This window comes from Eumetopias jubatus, unplaced genomic scaffold (genome assembly GCF_037043125.1).
Source record: "Eumetopias jubatus isolate StellerSeaLion01/CBP00866 unplaced genomic scaffold, mEumJub1_p1.0 scaffold_9, whole genome shotgun sequence".
NCBI lineage: Eukaryota > Metazoa > Chordata > Mammalia > Carnivora > Otariidae > Eumetopias > Eumetopias jubatus.
Genome location: NW_028274815.1, coordinates 126,597,527 through 126,611,789, shown reverse-complemented (window position 1 = coordinate 126,611,789; position 14,263 = coordinate 126,597,527). Strand labels below are relative to the sequence as shown.

At 50.1% G+C, this 14,263-nt stretch overlaps 1 protein-coding gene across 5 annotated transcripts in view; it reads left to right on the top strand.

Moving 5' to 3' along the window:
• Nucleotides 1–14,263, top strand: part of ELMO2 (engulfment and cell motility 2) — a 39,078-nt gene that overhangs the window by 2,353 nt on the left and 22,462 nt on the right. For 3 of the 5 annotated variants that reach the window (XM_028121851.2, XM_028121852.2, XM_088026784.1), the window contains 5 exons: nt 8,852–8,979; nt 9,313–9,353; nt 9,802–9,874; nt 10,236–10,286; nt 13,448–13,629. In XM_028121851.2, coding sequence (XP_027977652.1) covers nt 8,902–8,979; nt 9,313–9,353; nt 9,802–9,874; nt 10,236–10,286; nt 13,448–13,629 — 425 coding nt within the window. In that variant the 5' untranslated portion in view covers nt 8,852–8,901. The remainder of the gene's footprint in view (nt 1–8,851; nt 8,980–9,312; nt 9,354–9,801; nt 9,875–10,235; nt 10,287–13,447; nt 13,630–14,263) is intronic. The other 2 variants (XM_028121853.2, XM_028121856.2) reach the window with 2 other exon arrangements.

Sequence of the window (14,263 nt, the reverse complement as noted above, 5' to 3'; positions counted from 1 at the left end):
TCACAGGGTGATAGAGATGATGCGCAAGACAACCATGTGTTGTGATGGAGAACCAGAATCAGTGGTCTGCAGAGCCTGCAAAGTTGCTGTCGAGGCGAAGCTATGAAATGTGTTTGAAAGTGTTGAATTTGAGTTCCTTTAGGTGGGGTGGGTGCTTTACAGTTTGCCTCCGTGCCTGCATAGACGCTACTTGGCTTATTTACTTATCTGCCCAGCTGCTTACGGCGTTTGAGTTTGTCACCCCACTAGGCATGCTGGTTTAATGTGAGTCACCAGGAAAGATTTGTTGAGCGCCTGTTGTGTGGCAAGCCTTGTATTGGCCATGGCTCTGGCACTGACTAAAAAGTCTCCAAAGTGCTTCTTCTAGAAGAGAGTAATAACAACAACAACAACAACAACAACAACAACAACAGAACACCCTCACCAGCAGTGCTTTGCCTTTATATTGATTTGCTTCCTCCTTTGCCTTCACATATGTTCTCGTTTCGTCATCAATATCCTGCAGCCTGGAGGGTAGGGGTTTTTTTTTATGCTGGGACATGTGGTTACAGTGTTTTTGCAACTTCTTCAAGTTCACACAGCTGGAATTCTGCTTACTCTGTCAGAAATTGTGCTTATATGATTAACATAGATTATCTCACTTAATATTCATAACCACTTTAGAGAGTAGGGTTGATTCTAATCCCCATTTTACAGATATGGAAATTGTTAGAGCTGGAATCCAAATCCAGGTCTGGCCCACTCCAGAACAAAAGCTCCTAACCATTAAGTGACACTGGCTCACCAGAAGGTCAAGGTAGGAAGAGACCCCAAAAACATCTAGTCTGCCCCCCTCACGTAGATCAGGACAAGAGGGTTAGAGATTAGAGAGGCTCGTGGTCGTGGTGAATCTGGGCAGTCGGGTCTCCTGTGCTGCAGAGAGGGAACTAACCCAGGCATGGGGGACCAAGACCTTCTTTTGTCCCCAACTGGTGGTGGGGCCTTGCCAGCTTCTCTGGACCTCAGTTCTCTTATTTATAAAATGAGAGGGCTTGGCCTGATTTTACAAGGAGAACAATGCTGTTTTGTTATGGTCGGTATTGAAAGAGTTGGGCCCAAAGCCCGGGCCTTCAGCCCTAACCCAGGACTCTTCTCAGCTCACCACGCCCCCTCCCTCCACAAGCCCTGCTACCCTGTTGCAACCACAGTGGTCTGTTGAAGGGGAACAGTTTCTTAAAGTTCATCAGTATTTTCCATCTCAGTGTCTGTTTCACTTCCAAAAACTGAGGCAAGCAGTCTGTAAATCCTGAGCCCTTCTAAATTTGTCGATTATTATAGTTAGGGATTTGTAAAGTTCTAGGCAATGGACAGTCCTCTGCAGTTTGTTTTTTATTCTTGTTGAAAGGCCGTTAGGTCTCAGGACATCCTGGAGGGTATTTTTATTTATTTTATTTATTTATGTATTTATTTTTAGAGAGGGAGTTGGGGGAGGGGCAGAGGGAGAGGGAGAGAGAGAATCTTAGGCAGGCTCCACGCCCAGTGCAGAGCCCAACGCGGGGTTCAGTCTCACAACCCTGAGATCATGACTGGAGCTGACATTAAGAGCCACCCAGGTGCCCCATGGAGGGCATTTTTAGTGTGGAATTCTGCAGGCGCTGCAGTGTGCCAGGCATTGTGCTGCAAGCTTTGGGGAAGGGGGAGGGGTAGGAGACCCAGGCTGGATGTGTCCCTGCTCTCAGATGGCTAACAGTCCTGTTACCTGTGGCTCTCAGCCCTGACCACTGTTAGGATCACTTGGGTGGGGAAGGGGTGTGGTGGCGTGGGATGAGCGTTGATGGTGCACAACCAGAGTTGAGAACCACTGGTCTAGAATCTGCTTCTCAGGCTTGACTGTGCATGTGAACCCCCGGGGGTCTTGTTAGAAGGCAGATTCTGATTGAGTGGGTGATCCTTCATGACTGCCGGCTCCCGGGCGCTGCCGATGTGTTCCTGTGCAGCTCACACTTTACTAGCAGGGGAGGAAGCCGCACATAGAGAATTACAAGTCAGTGGGACTGTGAAGCTTTGTATAAAAGACTGGGAGCTGCAGAGGAGGGTGCAGTTGATTCTGCCTGAGGCGAGGAGATGAGGAAAGCCACACCCATGAGTGATTGTGTGAGCTGGGCCTTGAAGGATGGGTAGAAGTTTGCCAGTTGGCTAAGGGGAAGCCATAACGGCTCAAGTGAAAGCGCAGACTCAGAAGAGCATGATGTTTGAGGGAACAAGATGGTCTGGTGCGACGTACTAGCATCTCCACGGGAGAGTGTGGAAGGCAGTTCCACCCTGAGGAGCCACCGAGGGGAACTGGGGTCAGCCTAGTGCTCTGCTAGGGAGTTTAAACCCTGGTCTCTACGTATAGGAAGCCTGTAGAGGGTTTCTGTGCAGGGTCAGAGGAGACCTAGGTGATCCTTAGGGTAGGTGTTCAGGGGAAGAAGCCCGGACAGTTACCCACTTCTCATACCCTTCCTTGCTGTGCTTTGGCTCCAAGTTAGTGGCTTTTGGGTGAGTCCGGTGTTCAGCAAATTTCTACAGAAAGAAACGTTAGCCACTAGGCATGACGGTCCCTCTCAGCGTTTCGAGCAGTGCATGGCGGAAGTTGAATCTCTGTCAGCCCGGTTCCCCTGCTCTGGAGCTGAGAGCTCATCCTCATTCAGTGGTCTGAACTCAGGGAAGTTGAGTCACTTCTCAGATGAGAAGATTTCAGAGGGAGAAGCCTCTAGTGAGATTGCGGTTTCAATTAGAAAGAGGGTGTGACCTCTAGTTCCCTTCCTGGTATAGTGGACTCTGTTGCAGGAAACGTAAACCAGACTCACCCACACCGTCCCTCCACTGAATCAAAAGCAAAAGAAGAGAACAAAAAGCACACATCAATCCTTATCCTTAAAAGAGCGGGGAGGAGAGGGGAGGGAGGATGGGGAGCTGGGAACCGGGCATCTTCATTCTGAATTCCTTACTGGTGGGAAGGGATCCTGGTTCACTTCCTTCCCTCAGATGGGCTGTGTCACCCTGCCATCAGAGTCCAGCTCTTTGGAGCAGTCACTGCATGGGTGGTGATTGATAAAGCTCCACGGGGCCTTTTGTAACGGTGTTGATTTTATAAGCGCACCTTCCAGACGCCACTTAGGGAATGCTCCATTGGAGACACCGATGTTACTATTTCTCTCGTTTCCCCAGCTTTGCCTTTGAAACCGTGCACTTTCATTCTCCTGCCTTACAGAATTACCTTCCTCAGATCAAATGTGTGCCTCTCTCCTGTTTGTGGCATGGTGAGTTTTCCCAGCCTGCTTGATGTCTGCAACACTTGCTTTAAAGGGGGTGAGAGGTGAGGGGTGGCGAGCGGTTTCATCTGGAAGAGGGGTATCACTTCTTTGCCCCCCTGGGCCTGGATGTAAACCACAGCTCCCTCATCCCGGCTGTTTGCTGTTGAACTCAAGAGCACCGCTGAGTGCCGAGCAAGAGGCTATTTATAACCCCGAGAGTTTGGCAATGTTATTGAATTGCTTCGACCTAATTTCCACTTCCTTTCTAAAATGAAGCGTAAGCAAGTAAGTACTGAAGGAGTTCCCCACAAGGAGGCCCTTCAGTCAGGAATGTGCTCGGGAGAACATGACCGATCTTACTCTCCTCTCCCCTGTACGGAGAGAAAACCAGAGGGATCCTCACCCCTTTCTTTTCGGTAGAGTCAAGCAACTAAACCTGGTTTTCCGGTGAGATGCGTTCTTATGTCGGAGATGACAACCAGACTCTCGACGGTGGAAATACTGTGTAACTGGAAGGTGGTGGGATGTGCAGGGAACACCAAACAACCAGAACAATTCACGCCAGTCCCTTTCCATTCAGAGGCAGCCCCGGCTCGTAGGAGTTGAAGAAGTCAGAGGTGATGGATTTGCGCAGACACTGGTGCTTACTGAGCCATAACTGCGTGCCGGGTGTGGGGCTACGTTAGTGGGTGACAAGGGTACCTTCCTTGGAGGAAGAGCTAGTGAGGAAGAGAGATGCATAAATACTTAACTGTGCTTTGGCTCCAAGTTATTGGCTTTTGGGTGAGTCTGGTGTTCAGCAAATTTCTACAAAAAGAAACGTTATTATACAGCATCAGCTATATAATAATAATAATAATAATAATAATACTTGTAGCAGAGTAGGGCCACAGCCCTCATAGAGGTCTGAGCAGAATGCTGTGAGAACACAGTGGCCCCATCCTCTTTCGTTTCGCTAGAGAAAGGTGGGGACAGCTCAGAGTGGTAGGAGGTGACATCGGACCTGGGCTTTGATGTTTGAATAGGAGCTCTTGTGACAGTCCAGGGAAGGAAGAGGGCATGCAGGGAGGACAGGAGAAATGAAAGGACATGGCCTGCCTCATAGAAGCAGCAGGAAGTCTGGGCAGATCTGGCCAGATGGAGAGGAACTGAACAGCACGTGAGGGAGTGTGGGCCCCCTCTAGACAGTGGGGGAACCTCTCCCTGTTGGACCAGGGAGCTCTTGTTGGGCAGGTCTCTTTCCTTCAGGGTGCCTTAGCTTCAGGTACAGCAAACCAGAATCCTCCAGGCACCTGCTGCGGGCCACAGACAGATCTACCTGCCGCTCATGTGGCTTTCAAACAACGCCAGCCTACCCGGACTCATTATTCTTAGCTGTGTGATGCTGAGCGTGGTCCTTAATTTCTCTCTGCTTCGCATTGTCTCATCTGTTAAATGGGTGTAAAAATATACCACCCAGGGTTACTGGGGGGATTAAATGAATCAATATATGTAAAGTCCTTAGAAAAGGACCTTAGCAGTATATAATAGCTAATGTCATCAGCATCAAAGAAGTATTACATAGAGGGAAAAGAACAAACTTTGAAGTCATACAACTCAGCCTTGAGATCCAGTCTGATCCGATTTCTTTCTTTTTTGCGGGGGAGGGGAGGTGTGGGAAGGAGCCCTGTGGAAGATAAGCTTCTCAACCCTTCTGAACTTCAGTTGTCTCATCTGTAAAGTGGGGATGATTTTCAGGGTTCCTTGAGCATCAGCTGTAATAATGCTATAGAAGTGAGTGATCAGGGGCGCCTGAGTGGCTCAGTCATTAAGCGTCTGCCTTCGGCTCAGGTCATGATCCCAGGGTCCTGAGATTGAGCCCAGCATCGGGCTCCCTGCTCAGCAGGAAGCCTGCTTCTCCCTCTCATATTCCCTCTGCTTGTGTTCCCTCTCTCGCTGTCTCTCTCTCTCTGTCAAATAAATAAATAAAATCTTTTTAAAAAAAAAAAAGAAGTGAGTGATCAGGGGCGCCTGGGTGTCCCATTGGGTTAAGCGACCGACTCTTGATTTCAGCTCAGGTCGTAATCTCAGGGTCATGGAATGAGCCCCCCATCAGGCTCTGCGCTCAGCGGGGAGTCTGCTTGTCCCTCTCCTTCTGCTCCTCCCCCTTGTTCCCCCCCCCCCGTAAAATAAATGAAAAAATAAGTAAATAAAATCTCAAAAAAAAAGTGATCAACTGTAAAGAGGCTGTCTACCCATTATTATTATATACAGCATGATTACTAAAAAGTCACTTATATAACTAATCTGTTTTAAACACACCAGACTTATCTAAGTGGGTTTCACTCTTTACTAATTGAGCCCGTGTTAAGTAAGGGCCTACTCACTGTCATTACCCTTGGCCTGTTTTGCTTCTGCCTGTGTGGGCCCCCATATCAGAGTTCCTTCAAAGCTTGGGGTCAAACTTAGTCTTGGGCCTTTTCGTTGCAGTGAACAGAAAAGCAGGCTAGTTCCATTTAAAGGAGATTTTTTGGGGCCAGGATCCAGGGGAATTTCAGGCGCCTCAAGTGTAGGAGTTGGAGCCGTGGAATCTGGGAAGGCTTTTCCATCTCTTTTTGGGACTTTGTGGTTTCTGGTTTCTGGCCTCCACTTATCTACACATTTCTGGATTCTTCCTGCAGAACAGCTTCCTCTGGAAGACTCTTGGTTTTTGCTTCTTGGTATCTTTGGCTTGCTGGTGGCTTTGGCTTGCCAAGGTACCTTTCTGCCCCAAGGCCCCTTGCCATCCAACTTCCTTAGCCAGTGTCTTTAAATTTAAGAGAAAGAATTGGATTCGTCCAGCTGAGGTTGAGCGTTCACCTCGGTCCCACCAGCTGGGGCAGGGTTGGGGAGAGTGTCATGCAATACAAACGGACAGCCTGCCCTGTGTGAGAAAGGGCAGAGTTGCTGAGAATGGGGGCTCATAATATCTCTTGAATAGTCTCGGTGGTTGCAAATCTCCACGCTTTAAAATGACTATGAATTTTTGAAACAGCCAAGAATCACTCAGGGCGAAGTTTAATAAAGAGAAGGTCAACCTAGGAAATGCCAAGTGGGGTCAGAGTAAAGTGGAATGGCCAAATAATGAGCTTTAGCTTCATTGTCTCCAAAGACAGTGTCCAGAAAGTGAGTTCTAACAAATACAATTGTTTCTTAGCAGCACCATCCGAAATAAGGGTGTGGTTTCTTTGGGTGTGGACTTTGAAATGGGCAATCTTCATTTGGATTTGTAAGTTCTACTTTAGAATCATGGACTTTTAGACTTAGGAGGCACTCTACACGTGCTTTAGTTCAACACTCACATCCCACAGTAGAGACTTGGGTGAAAGGGACACGTCCACATTGCCCAGACACCTAGGGATGGGACTGTGACTGGGTCCTGAGTCCATCGGGTCCAAATCCAGTTGCTTCTCCAGCAGGACAGTCATCCCAGCTCCTTCTCTTGCACCTGCACCACCTACTTGTTGCAAAGAGAAGAAATAAATGAGAAATGGTCTAAGAAGCCATCCTGTGCACTTCCGTGTATATAAAGTGCAAAAACAGGCGACACTCATGTATGGCGAGAGAAGTCAGAAAGGAGTTGCCTCTTGGAGGGCTGGAAGCTGGGGGATTGACTAGAAGGAGGTAGGAGGGAATTTTTCAGGGTGATGAAAATGCTCGAAGTCTTGTTTTGGGTGGTAGTTACAGAGAGATGTGTGTATTTCTCTTCTATATATACACACGTACATGAGCTCTGTGCATTTCGTATGTAAATTATGTCTCAGTTTTAAAAAATGATCTCACAACTGTACAGTCATACCTCCTAATTATGGCACATTTACCGGTAAGGATAAGGATGCTGCCCTAGGCATCCAGAGAGTCACGGTCCCACCCCTGCTTTGCCGTGTTACCTTTCAACCAGGAGGTATTCTAATGGGAACAGTTCATTGTGTGTCTAGGCACAGGAACATCATATGCGGGAGATTCTGCTTGGAGCTGCAGACATCGCAGAAGCTTTAGGGACCATCAGCCTAGCCCCCTGCAACCCCTTTAGGCTGGATTTAGTTCCAACGAACAGAAATTCAGGCTAGCTCAGGGGGGAGGGGAAGAGCACTGGCCAAAGTCGGCCCCAAGTTCTGTCCCCTTTCCTCCCTATTAGCTGGTTGAACTGGGGCCCTTTAACCCACCTCTGAGCTCCAGCTGTGTCATTGGAGAGGTCATAGTCTGGTTCCATCTACTTCCTGAGGCTGCTGGGAGGGCTCAGCAGAATCAGTGAAAGCCCTCGGAAAACCATCTGTGCATTGTCACGTGCTGGAAATGCTGTTGACACTTGCCTTCTGGGGCAGCCCACCCTGATCGGGAAATGGTCATGGAAGCTTTCCTCTCACTGAGACTCACGGGTGTGTAGGGGAAGGGACTTTTACCCCTTTCACCAGATGGGTCTATGCTCACGGGGCTGTGAGAACTGACATCTGTGTCTGGGCCTAAAAGTTGATAGCACACATGAATAGCAGCTTAGCAGCGGCTCTGCTGCGAGTTCGGGAGAGCCAGGCGGTCTCCATTAGTGAAGCATGAAGTGCAGGGTGAGCGGCTGAGCCTGGCGGATGCCGGAGAAAGGTCTTTTGCATTAAGAGAGAGGCCTCTCCTGAACCTGTAGGCAAGGAATGTAAATATACATGGAAATAATCCATCAGTCGAATGACTTGCCTTCATCAGACCTTGGAGAGAGGTTGCTTTAGCTGCTGCTTGGAATACCACTAAGCTAGCGGAGTTGCCTAGGAAACCGGTCACATGGGCCCATCTTCCAGACCTGTTCAAAATGATTTATTTTCCTTTATTTTGGAGACAAATGGGGGAGGGGGGTTAGAGGTACTTCCGAAGCCTCGTCCTCCTATAGAGGGGCCTTTGTGTGAGGCAGTCCTCACCTCCCTACACTTGAGCTCCGGCAGCCCTTGCCCTTGGCAGTAGGGACTAAAATAGCATTTCCTGTCCCAGTTCTCTTCCCCATTTTCTGAACTCTGCGTCATCCCACACAGAGGAGGCCCCACATTGTGTCCTTTGAAGGGGAAGAAGTGGAGCAGTAACTAGGGAGGAGGCGAGAGAGCGTGTGGCTGGGCCCTGCTGACACCGGGATCCTCCTCGGATGGCTGCGGAACACAAGTGGGCTGGCTCCGTCAGCCGACCACTCAACCAAGCAAAGGCTCTGCCTATTCTTATCTGTCTCCGAGCATATGCTTCTCCCTCCCAAGGTCCCCAAACAGGAATTTGCAGTAAATTCATTCTTCTACCACACAGTGCTCCCGACCCTTAGGCCGAAGTGTCACGTTGGCAGATCTTGCTACTGGCTGATCTGCAGTTGATGGATAGGTTTGCCCTACTTCCACTTGCTGACTTAATCTAAAAGAGACAAAAAGCCCAAGGAGAGGGTCTGAGTGTGATACAGAAAAATTCCAACCAAGTAGTTCCATATGTTACTTTGGACACTCTCCGTCTTCTGATTCTCAAAAATATCTAATGAGTTAAAAATGAAGCCCGACTCTCTGACTCTTCCCTTCTCTCTGATTCTTTCTCTCCAGGCGGCTGTGTCTGTGTGTGTTTCTTGGGGAAGTAGGGCCCATTGGGAACAATGCCACCGCCATCAGACATTGTCAAAGTAGCCATTGAGTGGCCAGGTGCTAATGCTCAGCTCCTTGAAATCGACCAGGTGAGCTCCTGAAAGGAGAAGCAGAAGCAGCAATGCAGGGCGGGGGAGCTGGGAAGTGCGCGGCAAGGGGTGTCTTCAGGGGTGGGGGCCTTTGGCATCAGGACTAAGAGCCAGCAACAGGAAGGTCGAGGCCTGTCCCACCCCATGGAAGGTCTGTCCCCCCGCTTGGGAGAGCCTCTCGCTCCAACAGAAGCTATCAGGGAGGCAGGCCCTGCTCAGGCCCCGGGTTGATCCTCCTTGGCAGCCCCTCTGGCATGAGTAGCATGTGGTTGCAGGTGAAGGATCTCTCTCTCTCCCTCTCTCTCTCTCCCCACCCCCCCCCTCGTCTTTCAGAAACGGCCTCTGGCATCCATCATCAAGGAAGTTTGTGATGGGTAAGTAGCAAGTGCCCTCGTTCTGAACAACGGTAGGCTAACAACTACAGGAACACTGCCCCACCTTGAGAGGAATCTCCAGTCAGTTGGGTCCCGGGAATGGAGCTTCTGTGGATCATTGTCTTACAAAGGAAGTAGGCTGAGAAGGATGTCCCTAAGACCTCGTAGAAATCCTTCTTTTTCCTCTAAGCCCAGGAATGCCCTGCCTGAGGCCCTGGTGGGGTGTGAGGCCCACGCTGAATTGTGCGGACCGCCTTTGCTGTGCCAGTCTGTACCCAAGGCCGGGCAAGTTGTCTTGTCAGTATCTCAGCCTGAAGCTTTGGGTCTCCCCCATCCTCCAGATAGGCCACCTAACCCCTGAGGTGACTCTGCTGGAAATGAATACATCTACAGCTTTTTGCCAGGCCCAGCGAGAGGGCCAGATGGCTGTACTATGTTTCTTCCACAGGTGGTCATTGCCGAACCCAGAGTATTACACCCTCCGTTATGCAGATGGCCCCCAGCTCTACATCACCGAGCAGGTGAGTGCGGGAGCGCAGGTCAGCTCGGGAGCGGCAGAGGAGGTGGCCCGAGGAGGTGGCGCTGCCGGCCTTGCTGACGTGCGGGCAGCTTCTGTTTACAGGGGAGGGGCTGCCTCCCAGGCGGGGTGGGGTGCACCAGCCCTGCCTCCTCTAGTGGCTGGAAAACCGTGGCTTCTACCTCCTGAGGGCCAGGGGCATGTGGATGGGGTCTGAGAAGTTCTTGGGCAAGAAGCACGCAGAAGGAGGCCTGACCTAAGAGGCTCAGTTACAACTACTGTAAATGACAGCAAGTTCTCGTCAATTCAGCTGGCTTGCACAATTTTAATATTGTATCTTAGTCTTCTTTCTCTTTGTTACCCAGACGCGCAGTGACATTAAGAATGGGACCATCTTACAGCTGGCTGTCTCTCCGGTAGGTATCCGGCTGTCATCAGGAGTACATTTATTTAGCACATATAGGAGCACCCACCATGGGCCAGACCCTCTTCTAGAAACCAAGACTACAGAGCTTAAAAAGTCAATCTTTGAGGTGCTCCTGGCTGGCTCGGTCAGTGGAGCATCTGACTCTTGGTCTCGGGGTTGTGAGTTTGAGCCCCACGTTGGGTGTAGGGATTACTTAAAAAAAAAAAAAGTCAATCTTTGTTCTCACAACCTTGTGAGGAGGAAACAAAGGCCTCTCTCAAGCGTCTTGACAGAAAGTTGCTTAGGGAGCTGTGGGGACTGAGAAAAGGGGCTGCTTAGCTCAGCCTGAGGATTCCCAGAAAACCTTCCCATAGAAGGGAACGCTTAGCACAGATGTTGAAGGATAAGCAAGAGTTAGCTGGAGAGAGAAGAAAATGGAAAGTATCCCAAGCAGAGAGATGTGCTTCGTGTGGCGGAGGTGGGGCCTGTAGCACCCAGTGGGGAGCCAGACCTGAAAGGGTCCCGGATGGCCTGCTCCTGGGTTTGGACTTGATTCAGAAGGGGATGTGGGGACATTGAAAGATTTTAAGCAGGAAGGTACATTATGTTTAGATTTATATTTTAGGAAGATCGCTGTAGTGACAGTGTGGAAGACAGGCTAAAAAAAGAAGGTTGGTGGTAGGAGGAATCTTTAAGAAGCTAATGAGAAATGTTAACAGCCCATGAAGTGAAGGCAAGCGACAGTGGAGACGAGGGGACGGGCATGAGAGATGTTTAGAGGTAAACCTGGGGATGTGGTGATATCCTAGATGTGGAAGGAAAGGGAAGACGCCCTGATTCCTGCCAGTGGTCCTGAAAGGTAACTAAGGAAGCAACCAGAAGGGCAGAGAGAAAACCAGAAGCCTCGAGGGGGGTGGGAGGGGGCAGGGGGTGTGAGGATAGAGGAAGGCGTGGTCTGCAGTGAGCAGAGATCGAGTGGACTGAGAGTAGAAAGGCTCTTCACTGATCTGGGAAGTCCATGGTCCCCGGTGACCTCTGTGAAGACAGTTCCCGTGCTGTGATGAATGACAGCCAGGCTACAGTGATGGCAAAGTGAGGTCCCTGACTTCACCACACTATCAGGAAGCTTGGTTATAAAAGGAAGTAGACAGCAGAAGGCAGGAACTCGGGGATGTGGAGCCAAAAAGATAATGCTTTTTAAAAAGAGCTAAAACATTCCTGGGTTACAAAAATCAAAAAGTTTGACAAAGATACAGCAGAAGGTCTCCCTCGCACTCCCGTCCCTCATCTCCCCAGTTCCCCGCCTCTGACCCTTCCTAGCTGCTAATTTCCGTTGCAATTTCTTATGTGTCTTTGAAAATAAGTTAAGATGGAAGAGAGGAAGGTTGATGGTGCAGGAAAGGCGGTGATGACTGGAACAGGACCTCACTGGGTCAGGACAGGGGCAACCCAGAGCCCGGGTGGAGGGATTTTTGACCACTCAGTCCCCAAGGAGGATGATCGGTGTGGGGATCACTTAGGTGTAGAAGGGCTGCCAGAAAATTAAGGGCATGATGGCACCAGTTTTCTTGGCGAGGCAAGAGACAGGTCCATCTGAGCAGAAGGGTGGTGTGCAGTAATAACAGGTAACAGTTCCAGAACGAGCGCTTTGCATACAGTGTATATCATCTCATCTTGGCAGACCCCCGAAGAGATGGGTACCCTCTCGATAGCGCCCCGTTTTGCAGATGAGCAAACAGAGACTCAGGTCAAGAGACTTGCCACTTGTCCCACAGATAAAAACGTGGCCGAGCCGCCTCTCAGACCCGGGGCTGTCTGACTCCGGGCCGGTATATTCTCTACTCCCTCACCGTCAGCTCTGCAGCTTGATGTGACCGTCTGGGAGCTGCTTTCATAGGCGCGCCACAGCATTTTACGGACCTCCTGTGCAGAGTAGCTGACTTGCCCAGGAGTCCGTCTCTCTGGCGTAGGGGACAGTGGTCCGGAAACGCTGTCTCAAGAGGAGCATTAACATTTGGAGTTGGAAGTTTCTAAGTGTGATGCAGACTAGTGCCCTTCAAATCGTTCTATCCCATGACCTTTTCTCGCGGCGTGCCTTTTCTCCGCGGTGGGGAGCCTGGAGGATTTCTGTGTCGTCCCGAGCCCTGTCTCTGATAATAAAAAAGGAGAGGCAGAGCGGGGAGAGGGGCGACCGGGCCTGACTCCTCGGTCAGCGGCAGGAGCCAGGCTGCAGTCACTTGCTGAGCACTGTAAGAAAAAATAAAGACCGCGGCAGCATTTTGCTCTCCAGGCTCTTCCGTTCCAGCTGAGAATATTAATTAACAGACAAAAAATAGAGAATGACGAATTGCGGGTCAGTCACTTGCGAGGGCCCTGACTGCAAAGGCAGGAAGTTCAGCAAGAGGAAGGGCTGGCGGACACTAGGGCAGGGCTTGTGGCTAGGGCTTGCAGAAAGGAAGCAAGGCATTCTGTTGGGAGAAGTTCTTGTGCTAGGAGAAGGCTTGGTCACCAGCCATCACTTTGGGAAAAAGCTCTTTTGAAAGCTCCCAGCTCCTCGGTATTCTTAAAATTTCCCCAGGACTGTCAGTTTGAGGAATAATGATAGAGGCTTTCAGAGAAAGTTACAAAAAAACTTGTCAGGCTTATCCCATTTTGAGATTGAAAGGGACTTTAAAGGTGATCAGCAGATTAAATCCTCCCCAATGCAAGAATCCCTTGTGTAGCATCTTTGACAGCTGGTTGTCCAGATTCTCCTTGGTTGCTTTTAGTGACTAAGAGCTCATTACGTCAAGAGACAACCTGGTCTACTGTCTGATGGCTTAAATTAATAGAAAGCTCCCCTCTGTTGAGCCAATATCTGTGTCTCTGTGACTTGCCAGAGGTGGTGGACTGTTGTCTCCCTGGTCTCCTTTGTAGTCCTTCAGTGGGAAGTGTTTGTAATCCATAGAGCAGAGTGCTACGGAAAAGGATATACACAGCTCCAGATCGGTCTTGGCATACTGGTAACTCCCTGAGTGATCCAATAAGCATTTATTAAGCCAACTCCTAGACAGTGTGAACTAGTTCTGCCTCGGGCTCGGATGTCCACAGAAGAGCCTTTATGAGCTACTCACAGAGCAGTCACCTGCCACAAGGAGCAGACAAGCATACATCTTGTCCCTGGTGTCATAGTCCCGGGCCGCACGCCAGCTGATGGAGAGGACCCAGTCGTCCAACATGGAGACCCGGCTGGATGCCATGAAGGAGCTGGCCAAGCTCTCTGCTGATGTGACCTTCGCCACTGAGTTCATCAACATGGATGGCATCATTGTGCTCACACGGCTTGTGGAAAGTGGAACCAAGCTCTTGTCCCAGTGAGTATAACTGAGCTCTTAGTAGGGGGTTTCAGAGACTGACTTCATTCTGCAGGGCATCCTTTTCTCATCTCCACTGAGTCACTTGAATTTACTGAACACCTTCTGCGTACAGAGCGGTGAGCCAGGTATTGGGCTCTGCCCAGAGGGATTCGCTATTGTGGTCCTGAATCTTGCACTCTAGGTGGTCTTCACAGATGCCAAGCAGTAGTAAAATCAGGGGGTACAGAAGTTAGGAGGAGAGAAGGCAGGTCATGAAAGATCTGTTAATTTATGGGAAATGATTGGCCCGGTGGAAGCTAGTGAGCAGACTGTCCAGAATTGACCAGAACAGGCATCTGTCTCTTCTTAATCCCCGCCCCTGCTTCCTCCCTTTCCAGTCACCGCCCCATTCCACACACGCACACGTGCGCGCACGCACACACAGGCTTTCTCTGTGCTCACCATAGGTTCGCCATCTCCCTACCGCCCATTTTCACAGGGAGGACGAGCTCCAGGACTTTGCGTAGGTCACAGACATCTCTGATTCTCCAGTGCTAAGATGAGTGTGGCGGGACACCATGCCCGTGGCCAGCCGTGAATGAACAGCTGTTTAGTTAGCTGTCTAGGCCTGTGGTGGCTTTCTGTCCGTCTC